Source organism: Onychostoma macrolepis, chromosome 13, assembly GCF_012432095.1.
Source record: "Onychostoma macrolepis isolate SWU-2019 chromosome 13, ASM1243209v1, whole genome shotgun sequence".
Classification (NCBI taxonomy): Eukaryota; Metazoa; Chordata; class Actinopteri; order Cypriniformes; family Cyprinidae; genus Onychostoma; species Onychostoma macrolepis.
Genome location: NC_081167.1, coordinates 15,788,130 through 15,809,533, shown reverse-complemented (window position 1 = coordinate 15,809,533; position 21,404 = coordinate 15,788,130). Strand labels below are relative to the sequence as shown.

At 36.3% G+C, this 21,404-nt stretch overlaps 2 protein-coding genes across 2 annotated transcripts; one reads left to right on the top strand and one right to left on the bottom strand.

Annotated features, from left to right (window-relative positions):
• Window positions 1-487: 487 nt before the first annotated feature.
• Window positions 488-8,850, top strand: cog2 (component of oligomeric golgi complex 2). Its single transcript, XM_058796008.1, has 18 exons — window positions 488-730; window positions 1,524-1,685; window positions 1,821-1,886; window positions 1,968-2,048; window positions 2,124-2,224; window positions 2,686-2,794; window positions 3,557-3,736; window positions 3,862-3,986; window positions 4,085-4,211; window positions 4,328-4,467; window positions 5,918-5,979; window positions 6,190-6,341; window positions 6,416-6,598; window positions 6,679-6,751; window positions 6,851-6,993; window positions 7,447-7,586; window positions 7,692-7,872; window positions 7,973-8,850. Exons 1-18 carry the CDS (start codon window positions 671-673, stop codon window positions 8,078-8,080), a joined length of 2,193 nt encoding a protein of 730 aa, XP_058651991.1. The 5' UTR covers window positions 488-670; the 3' UTR covers window positions 8,081-8,850.
• Window positions 8,851-8,988: 138 nt separating this feature from the next.
• agt (angiotensinogen) lies at window positions 8,989-12,744 on the bottom strand. Its single transcript, XM_058796011.1, has 5 exons — window positions 12,597-12,744; window positions 10,647-11,441; window positions 9,910-10,180; window positions 9,664-9,814; window positions 8,989-9,496 (listed from the first exon to the last, which is right to left on the bottom strand). Exons 2-5 carry the CDS (start codon window positions 11,413-11,415, stop codon window positions 9,320-9,322), a joined length of 1,368 nt encoding a protein of 455 aa, XP_058651994.1. The 5' UTR covers window positions 11,416-11,441; window positions 12,597-12,744; the 3' UTR covers window positions 8,989-9,319.
• Window positions 12,745-21,404: the final 8,660 nt, after the last annotated feature.

The following is a 21,404-nucleotide window of genomic DNA, read 5'->3' as shown; positions in this document are numbered from 1 at the left end:
TACTTTAATGATGCTACACTACTTATTACATTTTAAATAGGGTAACTTGTAATCTGTAACCTATTACATTTCCAAATTAACCTTCCCAACACTGCTTGTGGCAACAGCATCAAACAAGATCCAGTTAGACGTTTTTCAGATTCACATTTGTATCATAAAATTTTAAATGTCTTTTTTTTTTTTTTTAGAAAAACGAAGCAAAGATAATATAAGATTGAAGTATTGACGGTAAAAACATTAAATTGCGTTACTTTAGTGCTTGCAGCTTTCTAGTCTAACCACTAGTAATTTTTCAATGTGTAGTTTCCCACTGGTTTTTATTGTATCATAACACCAGTTTCATAAGAGGAATACAACACTATGTGTTATTCTCAGCATGAAATACTTGTTTTCACTTAGCTGGGAATAATTAGTCATTGAATTAGTTGTCATCACTGTTTGTGTAGTATAGTTGCTGCAGTACCGCTGGTAGCCAATTGGGGCGCTATTCCCAGATATTCTCTCTTTCGGATCCTGTAGGGTTTTGTATTTTCCACCCACTCGTTAGCGTGTGCCATGTTTGCGGAAGTTGAATCGATTACTCTGTCATTTGAACGAAATGTAGCAAATAATCTTCACGTTTAAACAAATACATTTGCAAATTATTTTGTTTGTGGCCCGTCCTAAAAGAATGATGACCTTACCAAAGGGACCCGATTCTTTGTGTTTCGACAAAGACGAATTTATGAAGGTGAGTGAGCTGTTAGTAATATAATCAACTGGAAGGAGCTGTGCAGTAGCTAACTTCATTAACCAGTTGTTTATATTTAGTTTGTGTGTTTTAATTATATTTTAAGTATTGCCTGAGCGAGTGTTTTTAACGGTGTTTAGATCAACTCTATTGACGTTATTATGTACACTTAACGTACAAATGAAAATAGTAATTAGAAAATCAATCTATGGTTCCTTTAATGTGCTTTTAATATGTTAATTTGATTAAGGCAAAACCTATTGGACATGAACTATTAAAGTTTACCATCACAAATGCATGCTCTAAAAATGTGACCGTGACTTCAATGTAATTTTTTTTGAACCGATCAAATCATACTGTAGATAAATAAATAATAATTAAAAAAATTAAAAAATTAAAAAAACGCAATTGACAAAATGAGTGAACTTTCTCAACCAGTAAACCGTATCATTTAGGGTCTCAAAGACCATCAGAAATACACAATATAAAATTTTACATGGAAGACAATTGGAGAATGCAATCAAATTGAAATGATGTTCATAATCAGTTATCATGTGATTATGAAATGTCAGCTTGATACCTTTAAAATTTATTTTAAATGGCTGTGGGGTCTCTCAGCCCCAAAACAGGACAGTGTGTTAATGGAAGCTCAGACTGTTTGTAAGGATGTTTTTAATATTCTCTTTACAAGCATCCCTTGAATGTTTTCCAGTTTCTTAGTGTGCTTGACATTGTTTGACACCTATCTGTCTCGGGGTATTTTGATATGAAATATTTGTACATTTCCATGCAGGATGACTTCGACGTGGACAAATTTGTGGCTGATTGCAGAAAGCGTGTCCAGCTGGAGGAGATGCGTGAAGATCTGGAGCAATATTACAGACTTCTCAAAACAGCCATGGTCGAGCTTATCAATAAAGACTATGCAGATTTTGTTAACCTTTCCACAAATCTTGTGAGTCTTTGCATTTTTAGAACATCATGCAGCATTTTCAGTAGAATTTTTGTGCTGTGAGCTTATGTTTTATTCTAGAGCATCATGATTTTTGTCACTTGCTTTGTAGGCTTATTGTTTGTATCTATGTTTTAGGTTGGAATGGATAAAGCCCTTAATCAGCTCTCTGTCCCTCTTGGCCAGTTACGCGAAGAGGTGCTGGTAAGTGCTTAACACATCAGTGAATACGTTTGGATTGGCCATATTTTAGTCATTATCTAAGTATCTTCCTCTCATGTACAGAGTTTGAGATCCTCTGTAAATGAAGTTATTGAAGCGATAGACACCCAGCTATCCAAGCAAGATGATATTCAAAAAAAGAAGGTAAGCTATAATGCTAAAAATTAAAATACTGTGTTAAAACTATGCACATATTGTCCAACATTGTGTCTTTTGTAGCTCTGTGTGTTAAGACTTATCCAAGTTGTGAGATCAGTGGAGAAGATTGAGAAAATTCTTCACCAAAACACCAAAGATACAACATCACTTGAGACCAGCAGGTATGCGAAGTAGTGAAAGAGACAAGAAGTAAATGAGACAAATACACTACTGTTCAAAAGTTAGGAGTTGTCAATATGTTGTTTTGGGTTTTTTTTATAAATAAATAAGTCTCTTATGCTCACCAAGGCTAAATTTATTTGATACAGTAAAAGCAGTACTATTGTGAAAAATTATTACAATTTAAAATAATTGTTTTCTGTTCAAATATTTTAAAATGTAATTTATTAGCAGTCATTACTCCAGTATTCAGTGTCACATGATCCTTTCTCAATAAAAGTATTAATCACTATTTAAAAAAAAAAATACAAATCTTACTGACTCCAAATAGTACAGTAGTGTATATTGCAGCTAAACAACTTCTTTTGAAATATGACTCATGGCTTGCGGAAAGGATTTTAAATGATGTATTATTTGCATTTTACTTTGCACTTGAATGAACAGCTTGTTCTTTGTTTTTAAGTCCTCTTCTGGCAGGTCAGATTCTAGAGCGGATTGCCACCGAGTTCAACCAGTTACAGTTTCATGCAGTCCAGAGCAAAGGAATGCCATTGCTTGATAAAGTCCGACCGGTGAGCTCCCAGTCTTAAAATAACCCATTCTGTATCTTGTCAATTTTAGCTGGGGTAGGAGAATGTATTTACACTATATGGACAAACGTATTGGGACACAAGGCTTAATTATGGAATTCAGGTGTTTTGATCAGACCCTTTGCCACATTTGTCTAATGCCACATTCCGGATGAGTGGGAACGTCCGAGTTGAAATGTCCCACTTCAAACCTCAGTGAGTTTGAGTCAATCAAAACTTTGAATTTGAATTTAGATTTGTCTGGAACACAGCATAAAATAAAGCACCAAGCCACGCAGTCTGCATTTTCTATGGCTGAGCAGCTGCATTCAAGCCTCACATCACCAAGTACAATACCAAATGTTGGATACAGTGGTGTAAACGCCGCCACTGAGTTTGGTGTGGAAGAACTTGACTGACTTGCACAGATCTCTGACCTCAACCCCATCGAACACCTTTGGGATGAACTGGAATGGAGATTGCGAGCCAGGCCTTCTTGTCCAGCATCAGTGCCTGAGCTCACAAGTGCTCTATTGGATAAATGGGCAAAAATTCCCACAAAAACACTGCAAAATCTTATTGAAAGCCTTCCCAGAAGAGCTGTTATAGCTGCAAAGGAGTGCCAACTCCATATCAATGTCTATGTATTTAGAATGCAGTGTCATTAATGTCCCTGTTGGTGTGATGGTCAGGTGTCCCAATACTTTTGTCCATATAGCGTACATCTACTTACTGATTTTGTGTGGGCTTTTTTCTGTGTTCCAGAGAATAGCAGGTATCACAGCTATGCTTCAGCAGTCTCTTGAAGGCTTATTGATCCAAGGCTTGCAGACATCAAATATAGATATCGTGCGACATTGCCTCAGGACATATGCTACCATTGATAAGACCAGGGATGCAGAGGCACTGGTTGGACAGGTCTTAGTCAAACCATACATGGATGAGGTAATTTGTAATTTGCATATCTGTCATTATGGACAGTGTTGTGAGTTTTGCAAATGAGATACATGTTATCTGTCTTCTCCATCTGAATGTAGATTTCCCTTTCTTTTTTTTTTTTTTTTTGTCAGGTTATAGTTGAACAGTTTGTCAAGTCCAACCCTAACGGTCTTAAGATGATGTACTCAAAGCTGTTGGAGTTTGTGCCTCACCATTGTCGACTGCTGCGAGAGGTGACTGGTGGAGCAATCTCTAGGTATGTCTGCCACTAAAAGTGAATGTTTACTACATTGTGCCATTGCTGTCATATTACACACAATACATTTTAACGAGGTTACCCTTTTGTATGCCCAGCGGTAAAGCCGACATTGTTCCAGGATATGACTTCCTGGTGAACTCCGTTTGGCCTGAGATCATTAGAGGTGTTGAGGAAAGAGTCCCTTCCCTTTTCAATCCTGGAAACCCAGATACATTTTATGAGGTAAGCAAAGTGAAAACATGCAGTAGCATTTTTGTTTTTTAAATGAAGTCACTTTTTACAATGGGAGTGTACATTTCATTAAGTGGTTTTTCTTGTTTCTGTGTTCTGTTATGCAGAGATACACTGTCAGCATGGATTTTGTGCGTAAGTTTGAGAGGCAGTGTGGTTCCCAGGCAAGCGTGAAGAGGCTGCGAGCACATCCGTGCTACCAGAGTTTCCACAACAAATGGAACCTGCCAGTGTACTTCCAGCTGCGGTGAGTATGAAGACTTAGAAATCCAGTCACAGCTGTACCATTCCAGTGCTTTATCTGTTCATGAGCTATTTTTTAGGTCAATACAACCTGGAAATTCTGTGTGACCCATTTGTTTCCTACACTGTGATATAGTATATTGACATCAAACAGTCAACTCTCCACCAAAAAGTGCAGAGAAAGATTCTTTTAAGGGGTTGTTTGTAACCTGCTTCCTGTAAACATACCCTGTGTCTGTTGGAAGTGATTAAAATAGTTTTTTTCAGTTTTTTTGCAGCTTGGATTCTGTTCTTTGTGCAATATATTTAAAGAGAGATAATCACCCTGGATATGAATCGATCTGTGTTTTAGTCTGGACTGTCTTTGCTCTGTGATGTTTGATCACTATTCGCTGGTTATAAAGTCCACTGCTATCTTAGTTTGTTTAAGCCAGTTAAGCCTGTAAGATTTGTTTGCTTTTTCTTGGAATTGAGGTCTTGTGGTGAACTTCAGTAGCTCTTGTTATATTTGTTTAATGGTTTAGCATACTGGATATGAAACTATGTTTGCTATTTTCTGTAGTTATTGAACACTTTAAGACATTAAAGGGGTCATACGATGATGCTAAAAATAACATTATTTTGTGTATTTGGTGTAATGCAATTTTTTTACGTGGTTTAAGGTTCAAAAAACATTATTTTCCACATACTGTACATTATTGTTGTTCCTCTCTGCACCACCTTTCTGAAATGCTTCCATTTTTACAAAGCTCATCGTTCTGAAAAGCGTGGTGTGCTCTGATTGGCCAGCTATCCAGTGCGTTGTGATTGGCCGAATACCTCAAGCGTGTGACAGAAATGTTACGTCCCTTACCATATTTGGAAACACACAGCATGGCGGTGGCGGCAACAATAATACAGCGAGAATAAAAGTTCCGCCTTCTTTCTTCGCGTAAACATTTGGGCGGTGTTATGCAAATCTTCCAACACTGTGATGTTGATATGTGGGGGCATGTTTAAATGAGGTGTTTTAGGAAGGCATGGACAAGTATTACATTTTATAAAGAATATTTCTTTGGGTTTGAGACTTTGGTCTTTGCAACTTTACGAATCTTATACATGCACAAACAGCTTGTGGGGGGGCGGCTAAGTTGGCAACACTCTGCATCTCCATTTCTCCAACTATGGGCGAGGCCACGGCTGAAACAGAAAATGCGTGCTGCGTTAATTGCGCTTTAATAAAATTAGTGCCGTTAGCACTAGCTTCTGCTTAATACAGAATTAGTATTTACCAAAAAAAAGTCCAACATCTTTGCATATCCTGTGCTGTATATTATATAATTATGTATTATATAATAAGTTTGAAGTCATTGAGAACTTCATTAAGAATCATGTAGCAAATGTAGCAGAGGCCACTTTGAAGTCTTTGTGTCTACAGCTGTCTCTTGACTTTCTGGCTTGGACATGTTTTTAAGGTTCAAGGAGATTGCTGGAAGTCTAGAAAATGCAATTTCCGATGGACTAGAGGCAGCTCCAGGTCAGTGAGTTTATTTGGGTTCATGTAAAAATGAATGTGCATGAACATAAAACGTGTGGTATGGTTATGGTATTGCCTTCTCTGTGCATCTGTTGACCTGTTGTTGTTTGCTTTTTATGTTAAATATAGCTTTTACTTGTCACTTTTACAAGAGCATGAGTAACTGATCACCACTGACATCCAGTCTGCTTTTTGAATTTGTGAACTCAGCGGGCAGCAGCTACCACCTGCAGGTGACGGAGGTGTTGTGGAGCTGTGTTTGCAGGTGCTGGGCTGACCAGGTGTACCTGCCACCACTTGCTCATCGATTTTGGAAATTAACGCTGCAGCTGAATTCCAGATACGCCACCTTTCTTACAGAGGTAAAGCATTCCTGGAAGAAATCACATGAATTACAATAGGATTGTTATTCATGTCTTTCTTTTTCGTCTCACAGGTCCTAACAAAATCACCTCCTCCAGAGACTAGCAAAGATTCGGTAAGACCACTCCCAAGCTCCGCCTCCTCCACATCCAGCCGCACATCACAGGATGCAGACAGTGAAACTGGCAGCCCCACTGTTTTGTCTACCAAGAAGCTCGTCTTCATTGCAGCTGATGTTGATAAGTTACAAGGACAGGTAATTCAGATTTTTATTTCACACAGTCTAATTTTGTTCTCATTTGGATCGAGTGAGAAATGCTTTTACTCTTTTCCCAGATTCCAGATATCGCTGAGATGATCAAGGCCAAATTGGAGAGTATTGGGTTCAAAAACTTTGCTGTTGTTTCAGGTTTGTTCTGGAGTTTGAACCCATTTCTGATGTTGTAAGATTCTGTTGCCATTTCTAATGTTCCCAAGTAATAAGTTTGATTCTTGTTTGGTGCTCCAGAAGCCTTGCAAGATTCCAGCGCGTCCCTGTCCAGCTGCATCCCTACATTGAACAGAAGAATGACTCAGCATCTATCAGAAAGGAGCGTTCGTTTCCTGAAAAATGCTTCGGAAGTCCCACGACTTTATCGAAGGACTAACAAGGTCGAGTTATATGCCCATGTAATATTTAAAAGTCATGCAGAAAGAATCTGTGAGTCAAGATCTGAGACAGGCTGGGAAGAAAATGAAAACACATTTGGATTGATTTGTTTTGAAATGTTTATAAATTATTTGGTTGACTTCCCATACAATATTTACTTAGTTAAGTATTTGATGACTCTATGCATTTTAAACAGAATTTATTAACAGTAGGAAGGAATAACCGATCAACAACTGCTGGATAGAACCAACTCCCCGTCCTACTTTTTTCTTTTTTTTCTTTTTTGATAATCTGTTTCACTTGGATGTATGTCATAATGTGAAAGAGTCCTACTTCTGTTACATACTTCCAAAAACCTAAAAGTGCCAGTTTGCAAACTTTGCAAGTTAACATTTTCCTCTATAAGATGATGCTCAGTGCTTTGGCCTGAACTTTAGTTGCTCTCTCATTAATAGGAAGTGCCCACCAGAGCCTCAGCCTATATGGACAATGCACTTCAGCCACTTCATCAGCTGGTCACCGACTCCAAAAATGTGGTGAAAGACTCCATCATCCACGAGTGGCTCCGGGTCACACTCTCAGACTGCACCCATAGGTACAGCAGCAAGGAACTTTTATGATTCAGAAATGTCTAGGTAAACTAGTTTATTAATTCTAGATTGAAGAACATTTTGTTAAAAATGACCTCTGTGTTCAATAGATATTTTGAGACTCTATCGGATGTGCTGAGCTCAGTGAGGAAGATGGAGGAAAGTCTAAAAAGGTTGAAACAGGCTAGGAAAACAACCACCACCAGCACCATAGGCATCAATGCAGGGCCATCAGACGACAGTAAGATCCGCCTGCAGCTGGCACTGGATGTGGAGTATCTTGGAGAACAGGTATGAACATGGTTCTTGATGAACGATTAGCTTTTCTCTCCTATTTGTGCATATCAGGTTTGCTTAATTATACTTATCTTTTTTTTTTTTTTTACTCAAGATTCAGAAGATGGGTCTTCAGCCAAGCGACATCACCATGTTCTCTTCTCTACTGGAACTGGTACAGGAGGCAAGAGATCTCGCTTCAGCGGAGCATACAGGGTCCTAAACCAGAATGGCCCTGAGGGTCCAGATCAAAAGTAGGGTCCAAAATGGTTACTGATCCGAATGATGCCACATGGCTCAGTATCTGCTCCAGGAGTGGTTTTATGAAGTTCTGCCATCCTTCAACTGTTCTAATAGCAGCTATCTCGACCTGTCTGGAAGAGCAGCACACTAAAAGAATGTGATTTACTCTCTGATAAGTTATTTATTGTTGAACTATATGGGATTATATGGCTAAAAAAGTCATATAATTTGTGGTTCAAACTTATTGGAGAAATGAATAGAGTTTTTTATTTGTATGAACCAATCAGCACTCAACATATAAAGTGCTATAAGCTCTCATGTCCTGTCATATGTGGTTACAGCAAAAAAAATTGCACTCAATACAGGTGTTTGACTGGAGTTGTATCTGTCAGAAATTGTTTTTCTCAGACATTAGCTCTGGTGAACCCTGCCAAATAGCATCAACAGTGCAAACGTTTAACGTTTAGAGGTTTAATACTCAAATTACCTCTTCTTTTTTAACATATCAAAATTGGTGTTTCACTGGGTAAGAATGGGACTACTAAGATTTAACAATAAAAAATGAGGATAGTATGAAATGTTTGTGAGTGCGGTGTGTGTAGAGTTAATTTGTTACTAAAATGGCCTTGTTGAACTTTTAGGAAAAGTGACCCCTCAAGTGTGTTTTAGGGGTCTTTTCATAGCAGTTTCCTCAATAATTGTTTATTCTTCATTTGCCTTAAAGATGCACCTCGTGCTGGATAAAGTAAATGTGTGTTGTTTAATGATTATGATATTTCATACAGTATGGTTGCTTTTATTTACAGGATTTTTGGTTTCTTACATTTTTGTAGAATCATTTTACCATTTTAGTTAAAAATGAGCATCCCTCAGAGTCATATTTATTCATAAATATTCAAATTTAATTTGTTTTAACAGTACATAAATGGAGTTTGTACATATTTCTTATTATGAATACATCATTAAAATAATTGCAGTTAATTCAAGTAACCATGTTATACATAGAAACAAACTCTATATTAAACATTTTGAATTAGCAGATACTAAAATATAAAACATCCAAGTCCTGAAAATCACTAAAAAATCTGCCTGAGCAAAGATATAACAGGTTGACTTGATGCTGTCCATTGTTTTAACAAATGCTTATTAGTTGAATGGAAACATTAAAACACCGTTTATATTGTAATATAATGTAAAGTCGCCACCAGAACAGAGATTTTTAGGTTGTTGGATTGATGATTTTGCCGAGCATGAGTATGGCATTAGAGTTGCCCTCGACAATAGCAAAGAAGAACGGCCGGTTGACCGTGACTTTATGGGGAACCATTTCATCTTCAGTTCTGTTCTGAACCTCAGAACCTCCTTCTGTCATCTCAAACACAACCTTGTTGAGGACCTGTAAGATATATGGAGGTTAACGTTGTCATTTGGTTTACAGGAATGAAAAGAACTGTGTGGACCATGTTGGTTATAAAGGTAGTTATTTATAATTGTTACAGCTGGTCAGAACTGGTTATAGTCAGATTTGACTGGTCCTAATTAATTTTATAAACAGAATTTTACCTTATCAACGGTGAAGTTCTCCTTGCTGCTCAGTCTTCTGAAGTTGGCATCGGAGCCCATGAGGTATTTTTCCACTGCCATTTCAGATAGAACTGATCTCAGGTCTGTCACAGCCGTCAAGGAGAATTTGGGCAAAGATAGTTCCAGATTTCTGGCAACACAAACAAGTAAATCTGTGATTGGTCTTTGAGATCATTTTATTTACCATTTTCAGTGTGCACTTTCTCAGAACAAACATGTACTCACGTTTCTTTTAGATTTCGATGCCATGTAGGTATGACTGTTAAGAGCTGCTTCTCAATGTCCTGCAGACTAGCTCCCTCATGAGGCAGCACTAGTAGCATATAGGTTCTCTTACTGAGACCAAGCTTGACTATAGAGCACTTCCTGCCAACATCATTGTAGTACATGTTGTTTCCAGTATGCATCATGAAGGGGACTTCGACACTTGAGTTCTCATGAGTCCAGAACTTCTGATCACTGGTTGCTTCAGGTCGGAAAGCAGTTTTCCAGTTACCTGGGAAAGGTTACAGATTTTAAAAGGTTTATTCTATTTCATTTTATTTCATTATTTCATTTCATTTTTGAAGTGCTTCAATGAGTCTATTTCTTACATTATGTTTTCTGTTGTGTGTAACAACAAAAATGGGCAATTATTTCATTTTATTTTATTTTTTGGAGTGCCCCCATGAGTCTAATTTCTAAATGTTTTTCTGTTTCGCATAACAATAAAAATAGGATAGGATTTTTTTTTTACTCCCTCTAAATGCTTGATAGGATTCGAGCATTTAGAGGGAGTAAATGCTACATTTGTGCACCAAAAATGACTAAATATTACTATTAGGCCTACTATACTTAGTAATGTCACTAAGTCTTTCAAGATTCTTCATGAAGTTTATATATTTAGAATATACTTAAGGTTTACTTAAATGAGGCTAAGAATGACACCGTTTACATTGTTGAATCATTATTGAATCACTCACCTTTAAAATGCACTGAACTAGCAAACAACAGGTCTGTTTTTTGAGTAACACCCTTAAACAGGTCCTTAACCTTGCTGTCTGATGTTTTCTGAATAAAGTTGTTCACCTGCACCTCAACTTCCTTTGCCTTTGAGAAGTCCACTGCTCGGACAAAAGAGTCATCTGAGAAATCTTGTGTTCCACGTAAAAAGTCTTTGGAAAGGTCAGCGTCGCTGTTAATGAAAGTCCACACGAGGGTCCTGAGCTCATTTCGTGATTGGTCTACCTGCGCGCTGATGGCCTGCAGCGTACGCAACACTGTGTGTCCATCAATGAAGTATGCACAGTCCGCCTGTTCAGACTCCAGGTTGAGTCCTAACAGCTGTTGGTAGGAAATAGCAGTCTTTTTGGATGCTCCCAGGTAGAGGGTCACCAAAGCCCCAAAGGCATTTAGGGGAGACAGCAGTGTGTTGGTATGCTTCTGTGTACGACTAAGTGCCTGGTACATGCGTAGCCCGAGTGAATTCTGCAGTTCTGCTAACACAGCAGTCCGTTGGGTGAGGTTTTTCAGGTTCTCTGTGGTGCTGCTGGATCGTGAGTCTGGCTCAGTGCTGTCCTGAAGAGGAGTCAGTGGATGGACAGTCTCGATGGGCTTGTGTTCCTCATTCCGGATAACCTCACAGCTGATGTTTTCAGAGCTAAAGAGGTTGAAGGGGTGGACATACACTCGATTGGTTGTTCCCATTGCAAAGCAGGAAACTATTAAGAGAGCGAGGAACATCTTGTTCATCTAAATGGGAAATCCTTCCGGTGTGCCTATTGGATATTAAACTGATTTGATTATGACATGGACTTGCTATTACATGAGAATATTAACAAAGCTTACCACATATTACATGGAATTATAATAGACATATCAACACTTTTTTGCACTTCAGAACCAACAGGAGGTCGTTTGCTTTGGCTGATTGATCTCTGCTCTTCCACCCCCGTTTTTCACAGAATAAATTGACAAGTTTCTGCTTTACAGCAGGTCTCTGTACTGAGCTGTATTTGAGGGCAATAACCCTAATGAACCAGAGCAGAGAACACATGACTCAGATAAAGGAGCAAAAAGTCAAATAATTACATTCCAGTTCAGCTTCATCGTATTTCAAAACGCTCTTAGATAATATGATGCAGTGTATAATATAAAAAAATAATAATACAAGATTTTTTTCTTTTTTAAAGAAATTAATGCTTTTGTCACAGAAAAGAAATTTAGAATTTTACAAAAGATTGCTGTCAAATAAATGCTGTTATTTTAAACTTCCTTTTCATTAAAACAAAAAACTAAATCTGTATAAAAATGTATTAAGGTCTCCAAAAAATATTAAGCAGGACATAATTTTTTTCTGTTGTGTGTAACAATATTATGGGAAGTTATTGGATTTTATTTTATTATTTTATTTATTTTCCTTATGAAAACACGTGAAAAAAAATTGCATGTAGTTTCAGTTTTGTCTATTTGGGGAATTTCAGCAATTGTTTTCACGATTAAAAAAAATCAGACATTTTTTACAGTTACACTTACTACCGGATTCAAATTGAAAATGTAGTCTCCACAAAAATATTAAACAGGACAAGTGTTTTCAGCATTGATATAAAATACAAATATTTCTTGAGCACCAAATTAGCAGATTCCAATGATTTTTAAGGATTGTGTGACTTTAAAAATACAGTTAAACACACACACATATATATATATATATATATTAGTTGTTTATGTAATAGTGCCAAAAAGTTACAGTGCAAAGTCCCAGAGCAAAACTGAGATGCAGTAATATGTCTGGATCAGTTATCAATGTAAAGCGTAATTCAACTAAGCCAAACGTTTTATCAGGATCATTTAATGATAACTGTTTAATTACAGGCATAGATAATCAGTCATAAAGGTGTGAAAAAAGATAAAAAGACAGATCTCCTGTTTACCTTCAGATGCTTTGCTGATTCTAGAGCTGGACTATGGTGGACTGAGGCTCTAGCCAGTGTTTAAATAACATATATTGCATGATGACCAGTCCACTTAGTTACACATTAACACAGTATTGAGACACTCAGATTTCCCCAATGTTCAGCTTCAAACCGGCTTCTGTGTGTTGATAAACAACTTCGTAACAGGAAACCACACACTACCATATTTACCTTTTACACATGATGTCAGACTGGCCTGTGGGGAGAGAACACAAAGATATGGACTTGACTTTCATAAGATGAAAAACAGGAAACTGAGTGAGTCATTTAACCCCTTTTGAAATTGCCTAAAGACATTCTTCAATTTCCACCCTAAATGAAAAGTATCCTATTCCAAAAGTCTTAAGTAGGCCTATTCAGTATTTTAATATTTTTTTAGGAAATCATACAGGTAAGTTACATCTGCAATACTGTTTTCTAATTGTTACTTTAGTACAATCCCAAACCAAACATTCTTGTCCTGAGTATAGAACGGGGTCATCTTACCCTAAGAAGTATATGTTAAATATATTTTTAATATTATGATTTTGGCAAAGTATTATATAGCTACATAAATGCAGAATAATAAAAAACAAACAAACAAACAAAATCTCCGTATTAGAAGTCCGTGTCGTATCGCCCCCCACAGGGATAATGTGGTACTGCCTGCAGCTGTTAAGAGCGTGACTTTAGTCTTCCTCCGGATAAAAGTCTTTGTAGATGATTATCGTTTTGATGGAGGTGTTTCCGTTTCTGTCTCATTTGCTAATGTAATGCAGAGGAAAGACAAGCACAACTTCTGATGAGACTTGGGAGACGTAGCTAGTCGACTTCGTGTTTTTGAAAGTTGATTTATCCTAAACAGGTGAATAGAGTTCCTCTTTGCAACCGATAAACCGACGAGTAAAACTTTGCTGACACAGTTTAGCATCAGATTTTATCAGCGTTACCTTGACAACAAGATTACAGGATACTGAGACGAATCTATATTTTTTCTAGGAATAAAAATACAAGCAGAACATCGGAATGGCGGAGGAAGACAGTTTTTCATACCTAAAGACATTTCCCCAGGTGTTTCCTGTATTTCGAGTTCGTTCTTTAAGTGACACTTCGGCTTTTAGATCCAGAATATTGACCAGACTCCGTTCAGCCTGCTCAGGTAGGATGATGCTTATTTATTTAGTTTGCATTTTATTTTTAATCAAGTTCTTTTGATATCGGGCTGTGCTGGTGCAGTGATGCCTTTATCAGTAATGTTTGGTTAACTCCAATGACTAACCTTTTTACAGAAAGGATATTTTTAAGACATGATACATGCTTCTTTTACATGAATGTTCTTCAATTTACATTTTTTGTTTGTTTGTTTATTTTTTAAATGTATAAAAGGTTCATGATGTGCATTAGGTGTGACCCTAAATGTCAAATATGTTGTTCCATTGACTGAATCTGATGACAATATGTTGGTATTTATGTGTAATGTAAGACTAGGTGTGAAAATTTCACCTGGTGAGCCTAAATGCAACATATTGTCCTGGCATTGGTTCCAATTCAAAACCTCAAATTCAAACTTAAACCCAAACAGGATCTGACAAATATATGCGGGCTGTTTGGTTTTCCTCTTGTAAAAGATAAAATGATAAAACACTTCGTTGTCCTTTGCTGCCACTTGCGCTCTTAAAAAACCCTTTTTGTGTAATTGCAAAAAATAACTAAGTATGTTGTCTCTTAAATTCAAGGTTAAGATTAGCTAGTTTAGTCAAATAACAAGGGCTTAAATAAATAACATGAATTGCAATCTTAATATCATTTATGTTTCTTTTGTTTATTTTGCTTGATCCAGCACATGACTGAAGTCCGTTCTTCCATATTTTATGGCTGCTGAACACTGTAATTCTTATACAGTTTTGTACACACTTATACTAAAGGTTTTGCTCTGTGGTTTCTTGTCCTACCACGTAGGAGAGATATAATTTCTAAACCAACCGTAATTAGTAAACACTTTCAGAGAAAGTCTGGTTTAAATGTTATCGCCCACATTGTTCTGTAACCTTTAAACCTTGCTAAACTCAGCTGCCTAGTTGTCTGACACTTTTTTTTTTTAAACCACAATCTCTGTAGATTCCACACAAGATCACCTCTCATTTTGATAAGTTTTTAGATGTACTGACAGTGGAAAAGCTTATAATATTGTTGAGCTCAGTAGTTCTGTTTTCATATGACCATTTTATTAGTCAGATGTCCAGGGCAAATAAAGGATGGTTACATGCACGTCTATTTTCAAATGGCCTCTATGCACAATCCTCATCTTGCAGCCAATTGTCTTGTTAATGATATAAAACATCATGTCTTTGTATCACTTGATGCACATCTTTGGTAGCGTTGAGCTGAGTGAGGTATCTTTAGAAATGACAGTTTAAAACCACTTCCTGACAGCTCACCTTTCAGTTAACCAAGCTCGAGCTTTTTTTGTTCTTTTGATGGTCTAGATTTAAATTGAGTCCTTTATTATTTTTGTAGCGAGTTCTTTATGTAGGCCGCATATTCACAGAAATACAGTTAATGTTGTATGAATTCAGTTAAAGTGCATCATGTGCCTGTGAACAGTTAAAGATTTCATTTTTGTTTCAGACATTGGCCTTCATGCTCACAGTTCAATACAGTTTAAACTTGTGGTGTGATTTCAAGTACAGAAAATTTTAAGTTTTAAAAAAGGAAAAGTAAATTTTGATCATTAAGATTTAAAATTCATTCTGTTTTAAAATTACAGGAAGACTGTGAAGACTTTGAATTTTTATTAAATTCAGTTTATTAATAATATTTTGAATTAGTTTTTACATTTTCCATATCCGTTTTAATTTTTTATTTTAGTTATAGTAATTTTGCTGTTTTTGTCATTTCTAGTCATTTTTTAAAATACATGTTTATATAGTTTTTGTTATTGTTATTTTAGTAAATCTAGTTAAACTTAAATTAGTTAAACTATATTAAAATATGAAATGTTGCCTTGGCAACTAGTTTTAACTAGTAATTTTTCATTTCAGTTACCAATTTGTTTTTTGTTTCAGTTTCAAATTTAGTTTTAGTTGACTAAAATAACCCTGGACTCATGATGACTTAGAACTAGTGTGACTAGTTATAATGGTATTGAAAACCCCAGTAAGCAACATTCTTAAAAAATATGCAGTGGTACCATAAATAACTGTGACCTACTGTAATCTGTAGATCACTGTTTACATTAGCAAACTCCATCCACTTCACTAACACACAACAAGAGGTTCCTACACAACCTAGCGAAGTATTCCCAACGGTAATGAGCAATTTAGAAAACTTATTGATTAAACTTAAATTATAAGCAGCATTACTGAAGAATTAATGTGAGTGCTTCTTGAAAAATACAAGTATTCGATTTCTTCTTTTGTTTACTTCCATTGCAGTAACCATGTAATATTTTGCAGAGTACTGTAAAACTGCATTTTTTATAAAAAAAAATTGAATGTTGTAATCAACCTTATGCCTGTGACATGCTGTCGATAAAACACTTATTTTGAACCTAGAAAATGTTTTTAAATATACCACATTGTCAGCAGTTAACTTGTTTTTTGTGCTGCATGACTGAATAATACTACTGTATATTTCAGTGCATTTTTGCACTGCAGCTTTGCTGCATGTCCACCAGGGGGTGGTTTCTTTCAGATTTTTCCAATGCAATGCATCAGTTGTTGTCAGCATTGCTCTGAACCCTGTCTGATGTCTAAGAATGATTCTGTGCTGCAATGTTTTAAGTCTAACCCCATGGCTGTTTTTCACAAAGCCTCACATTAATAATTCATAATGTCTTGTTTGTGTTCCTGCAACCACTTAATGCTACTTAGTGTACATCTATTTCCTCTCTGCCAGCATCACTTCATGATCTATATGCAGTCTTTGCAAAGATTCCGTCATTGTGTTTCGAGAGAAATGGACACATTTAAATGTACATCCAACGGTAGTTTGCATTCAACGCAACCCGCACTTTAGCCTTCACACTGTGCGACATGGTAAAAAGTCACTGAGAGAAAGCCTCCTCGCTCTCTGTTTGTTTGGATTAATTTGTAGGTTTTGCCTCCTTTGATGCTGGTGTGAGGATGTGTGTCGTCCCTCTCTGCACACAATTAGTCACGTAATGACACGGAGACGGAGGCCGGCTGAGCGGAGCTGCCGAGAGGCTGCCTTTTTCTAACAAAGCGCTGGAGACAGAACTCATTAAAAAACCTTTTCTGTTTTTTACCCTCTTAAAAGCTTGTTCCTCTCACCTCTGGATGAATTTTAAACAGTCTTTGAATAGAGTTTCATGGCAGATAGAGTGCAGAGACTTGGCATATTGAGTTCATTCTGTCTGTGATACAGATGATATAGAAACATTTATGACAGTTGCTTTTATGGAAACAAACTGTTTTTACATACACATGATTTTTTTTATATTTGATCAACTTTTATTTGAGTTCTTCTTATAGGAGTGTAGAAATAAAGAAATGGAAAAATTACATGTATAACATATAACTTGTAAATGGTTTAGTAGGTACAACCCACCTACTAAAGGTAAACAGATTCAAACAGAAGCTAAAGAACATAGTGATAACTTTGTTTTTGATTGAAGTAGATGCAAATGAGTGTAAATCAATGCTTTTAATGACTTGTAATGATGTAATTTAGATCAGTAAGGGGCCGAATATTATGAATTATGCAATATTCAGCAAGGATGCTTTAAAATAATCAAAAGTGTCAGCAAATACATTTAGAATGTTACAACAAAAAAAAAAAGTCAATTTCAAAAATGCTGTTATTTTGAACTTCCTATTTATTAAATAATCCTGAAAAATCACTGTTGACACAAAAATAGCAGCAGCATAACTGTTTTCAACAGTGATAATAATAAGAAATGTTTCTTGAGCAGCAAATCACCATAATACAATGATTTCTGAAGGATTATCTGACACTGAAGACTGGAGTAATAGATTTGTTATCACAGGAATAAATTACATTTTCAAAAATTCAAATAGAAAAGAGATTTAAAATTCTAATAATATTTCAAAATATTATTTTGGTATATTATTGATTTTAATCAAATAAATACAGCCTTGGTGAGCATAAGAGGCTTCTTTTAAAAATAGTAGTGCATCTTCTTTGCTCTTTTAAATATATTTTTTAAAATATCTATTTAAAAAGAAAATTCTAAATAATATTAGCATATGTGTAAATAAATAGCATATTTATTATGCTATTTAATAGAATAAATGGCTAAAGACAATTTAACTAATGGGCTATGCCAGCATTTGTAACAAGAAAATATGAGAAGAATGTGCTTGTTTTAGATTATTTGAAATATGCTGATTATCGTGTGTGTATATATGTGTGTATATATATATATCATATTTTAATAGCTATAGAGCAAGTAAACATCTTTAAATAAGGCTTAACCAAAATTTTGGCATTAATCTGACAATGCTGTGCATACAAGGCTGTCATTACTGTTGACTTTGTAGAGTAGATCACTGTTTAGGTATATGTAGTTCTTTCTCATAGGGGCGTGAATGCTCTTGCCAGGCAGCTATTCCTAGCATATCAGTGGTTCCTGACAAGAGCCCTTTATGTCCACCGGTCTGATTGTCTCCTTCTCCCGTCGTCCTTTTCTTCTTCTTCATGTTCAGCTTGCTCTTTGGTAGGAGCGTGAAGCAGCTCTATGCGTCAGACAGTGTGGGCGTTCTCGGCAGACACACAAAGAGCACATGTGAAGATGGGACATCATGCCTTTTATCTGTAATTGCTATGCTCCGTTGTATTTTTAGAGCTGAGAGGATGGCATCTGCATTTATTCAACATTTTGTCAAAAGGGTGTTTATTTACCGATTTATGAGCATTTTGAGACATACCACATTATCCATGAGTCAACCAGTAGGACAGTATCTCGGTATGGCTAGTCTCGGTATGGTTACGGTTAAAAAAGCAATTATGCAATGTATTGGTTGCGTGTTAGTGTACCTGACGTTCGTTATTTACTGCTTTTATAGAGTGTAAATCAGTGACAGCACTGTTACTTGAAAGATTTGGATGTTTCCATCACACCATGTGTTTTTCTCTCAGCACTGGTTAACTTAAATAGCAAAAGGTAACCTGACTGGGTTAAAATATCACAGTCTAGTTTCACAATATCCCAAAAGCACACAAGACTATCTCTGTGTGTTGCTATGATCTTGTAACAGCAATAGTGCTATTTCAACAACACAGGGAGCACTAATTAATTGCTCTCGGAAGTGCTGATTGGACTTTGACACCACTTTTTTTTATTTTTTTTAAACAAATATCCCCATTGAGATTACAAGCATTAACTGCTACTTAAGACCTCTAAACTATGGACTAAACATTCAGTTTTAGGATAAGGTTCCTGTGATTCAAATGTTTGTGTTTTTTATTAAAAAGTAGATCTTTGCTTTTATGGTTCTATTTTCTTTTTTATGGTTCAAGCAGGCTTGACTGATTGTAAATGTAAGAGAAATAGGACAGCCATGACAATACTAGAATCAAGTTCCTGCAACTTCCTGTGCTACATTACTAGACCTAAACATTTTATGTGTTAACATGAGACTAGTGACATGAAACTGTGCAGAATTTTACGCACCAGTAAACCCTTTTGCCGGTAACTTTTGCATGATGTTTACAATACCCCAAAGCCTGCTGAAAGTGCATTGTAAATGTAAATGCAGTCTGTACTGATTGATTTTCTAGTTAAATGACAGCATGTCACAGTTGCTGTTGAATAGATCTTAAAGGTGAAATAAGGTGTAATTTCTGCACATTTACTGTCAGCAAATGGATTTATAAAAAGTTCAGTTATATACTAGTCAGAATGCTCACAAACAGAGCACTGTTCCAACAGCTTTTCGGGGGAATCTAGCCACAAATGTCTTGCGTATAGTTGTCTTTGCTATACTGGGATAAAAGAAAACTTTATCTGAAAAAATGGCATGCATCATCTTAAACTTGAATAGAATCCTGGGCTGCGTTTCCCAAAAGCATCCTAAGCCTAAGTTGATAGCTCTGTTGGTTTCAACGCAGCCTGGAACATTCTGTTAAACTAATCCATTTGGAATTCTTACTATGTTTTTAACTGCAAAAAAAGTGGAAAGATAGCACTAGAATGCCTCTTTAGGCATTATACACAGCCGAGTTAAGGCTGCTCTTTGCCTACTCAAAATGAACGACAATGCTGTATAAAAGCCAGACTACAATATGCTGCTCTGATCCACCTCAGCCCCTAGTATCAAAGTATACACCTGTAAATGCTGTGTAAATGCTTTTATGCCATCTCTGAGCATTATTAAACTATGTAACACCTAATGCCACTTAGGGATGCAACGATTATTGATTTTGTTGGTACGATTATAGTCTGAGGAATAATCACGGTTACACGATTATTACGATTATTATGCATGTATTCATTTCACAACATAAAATCACATAAACACTCTTTAGATATTAAAGTGTTATTGATTGCTGCCTTTTGAAACAGAAATAACACAGTAACCAATAATACAGCACAAAAAAAAATACATCTCTCCTATTGGAATTAAAAAACGTGACCTCTGCTCTGTAAACATCCATGTCAGTATTTCCCTTTTGAAAATAACGAATGGAAATTGATCACAAACGTATTTGGTGTTTTCATTTCTTTTGGACCTGAGGTACAGAACTTGGAAAGATGGTGAAAAATAAATTGACTTATGAATAATACTATAACAGGGATGATAAATATAAATATAAAATGATGATAAAATATGAGACTAATATTAACTTTATCCCACAGAGGGCACTGTTACTAACGAGGGGAATAATCTAAACTATTATTGTAATCAATTGTCATCCATACTTATTAATTTTAATAATCTTTATTCATCTGATTTTACATATGGCCTGAGAAAATATCTATTATTTTGGTTTGTGAGATCGAGATCGAGCTGCCCACTCAAACATTTAGGAGGACAGAAACGTGTTGTCAACGCTGCCCAGCGACTTTCATTAATAAAATAGTTTATAGAGACTATATAATAGTTTATTATATTAATCAGCAAAGAGGGGGTAAAATGACTGTTTAAATAACTAAACTCAAATCTTCATTGCTTAAAGTGACGTGCAGATGCAGGTAGGCTAATTCACACACTCTCTCTCACCGCACCATTTCATCTCTGAAGCGGGCAGAATGTTAGAGCTCAAGAACTTCGCATCAGGTGGTCCTTGCCTTCACGTCGTGCATTAAAATCGCTTGTTGCACAGCGAGAACAGGTACCCGAAATGGTCCCACACTATCGACTTCAGTCATTTCTCTGGTGGAAATAAAGGATCGCTGTTTGGTTCCTCTGTCATAGTTAATCTAATAGCCTCCATGTCTCTGATAAGCACGGCATTTTAAGATGGTGCACCGCTAGTGTAACTTTGTTTTCGTTTTGCGCAAGTTTCAACAGTTCCATTCCGTGCAACAGAAACACTCGGTGTAGCGGAGCCTTTACGATTAATTAACCGTGACGTTTTAAAGCGCGGTTAATTGTAAAACCGGTTAATCGCTGCATCCCTAATGCCACTTCAGAACTGCTTTTGTACCACCTTTGCAGTGTAAATTTGACAGCATCTCAGTGTTCACTTAAGGTGTCTTTACACAGCCAACTTAATCCTGCTTTGTTCCTTCCAAGGGGGTTAATAAAGGCGTTCTGAAATGAAGTGATGCTTTTGTGCAAGAAAAACATCCATATTCAAAAC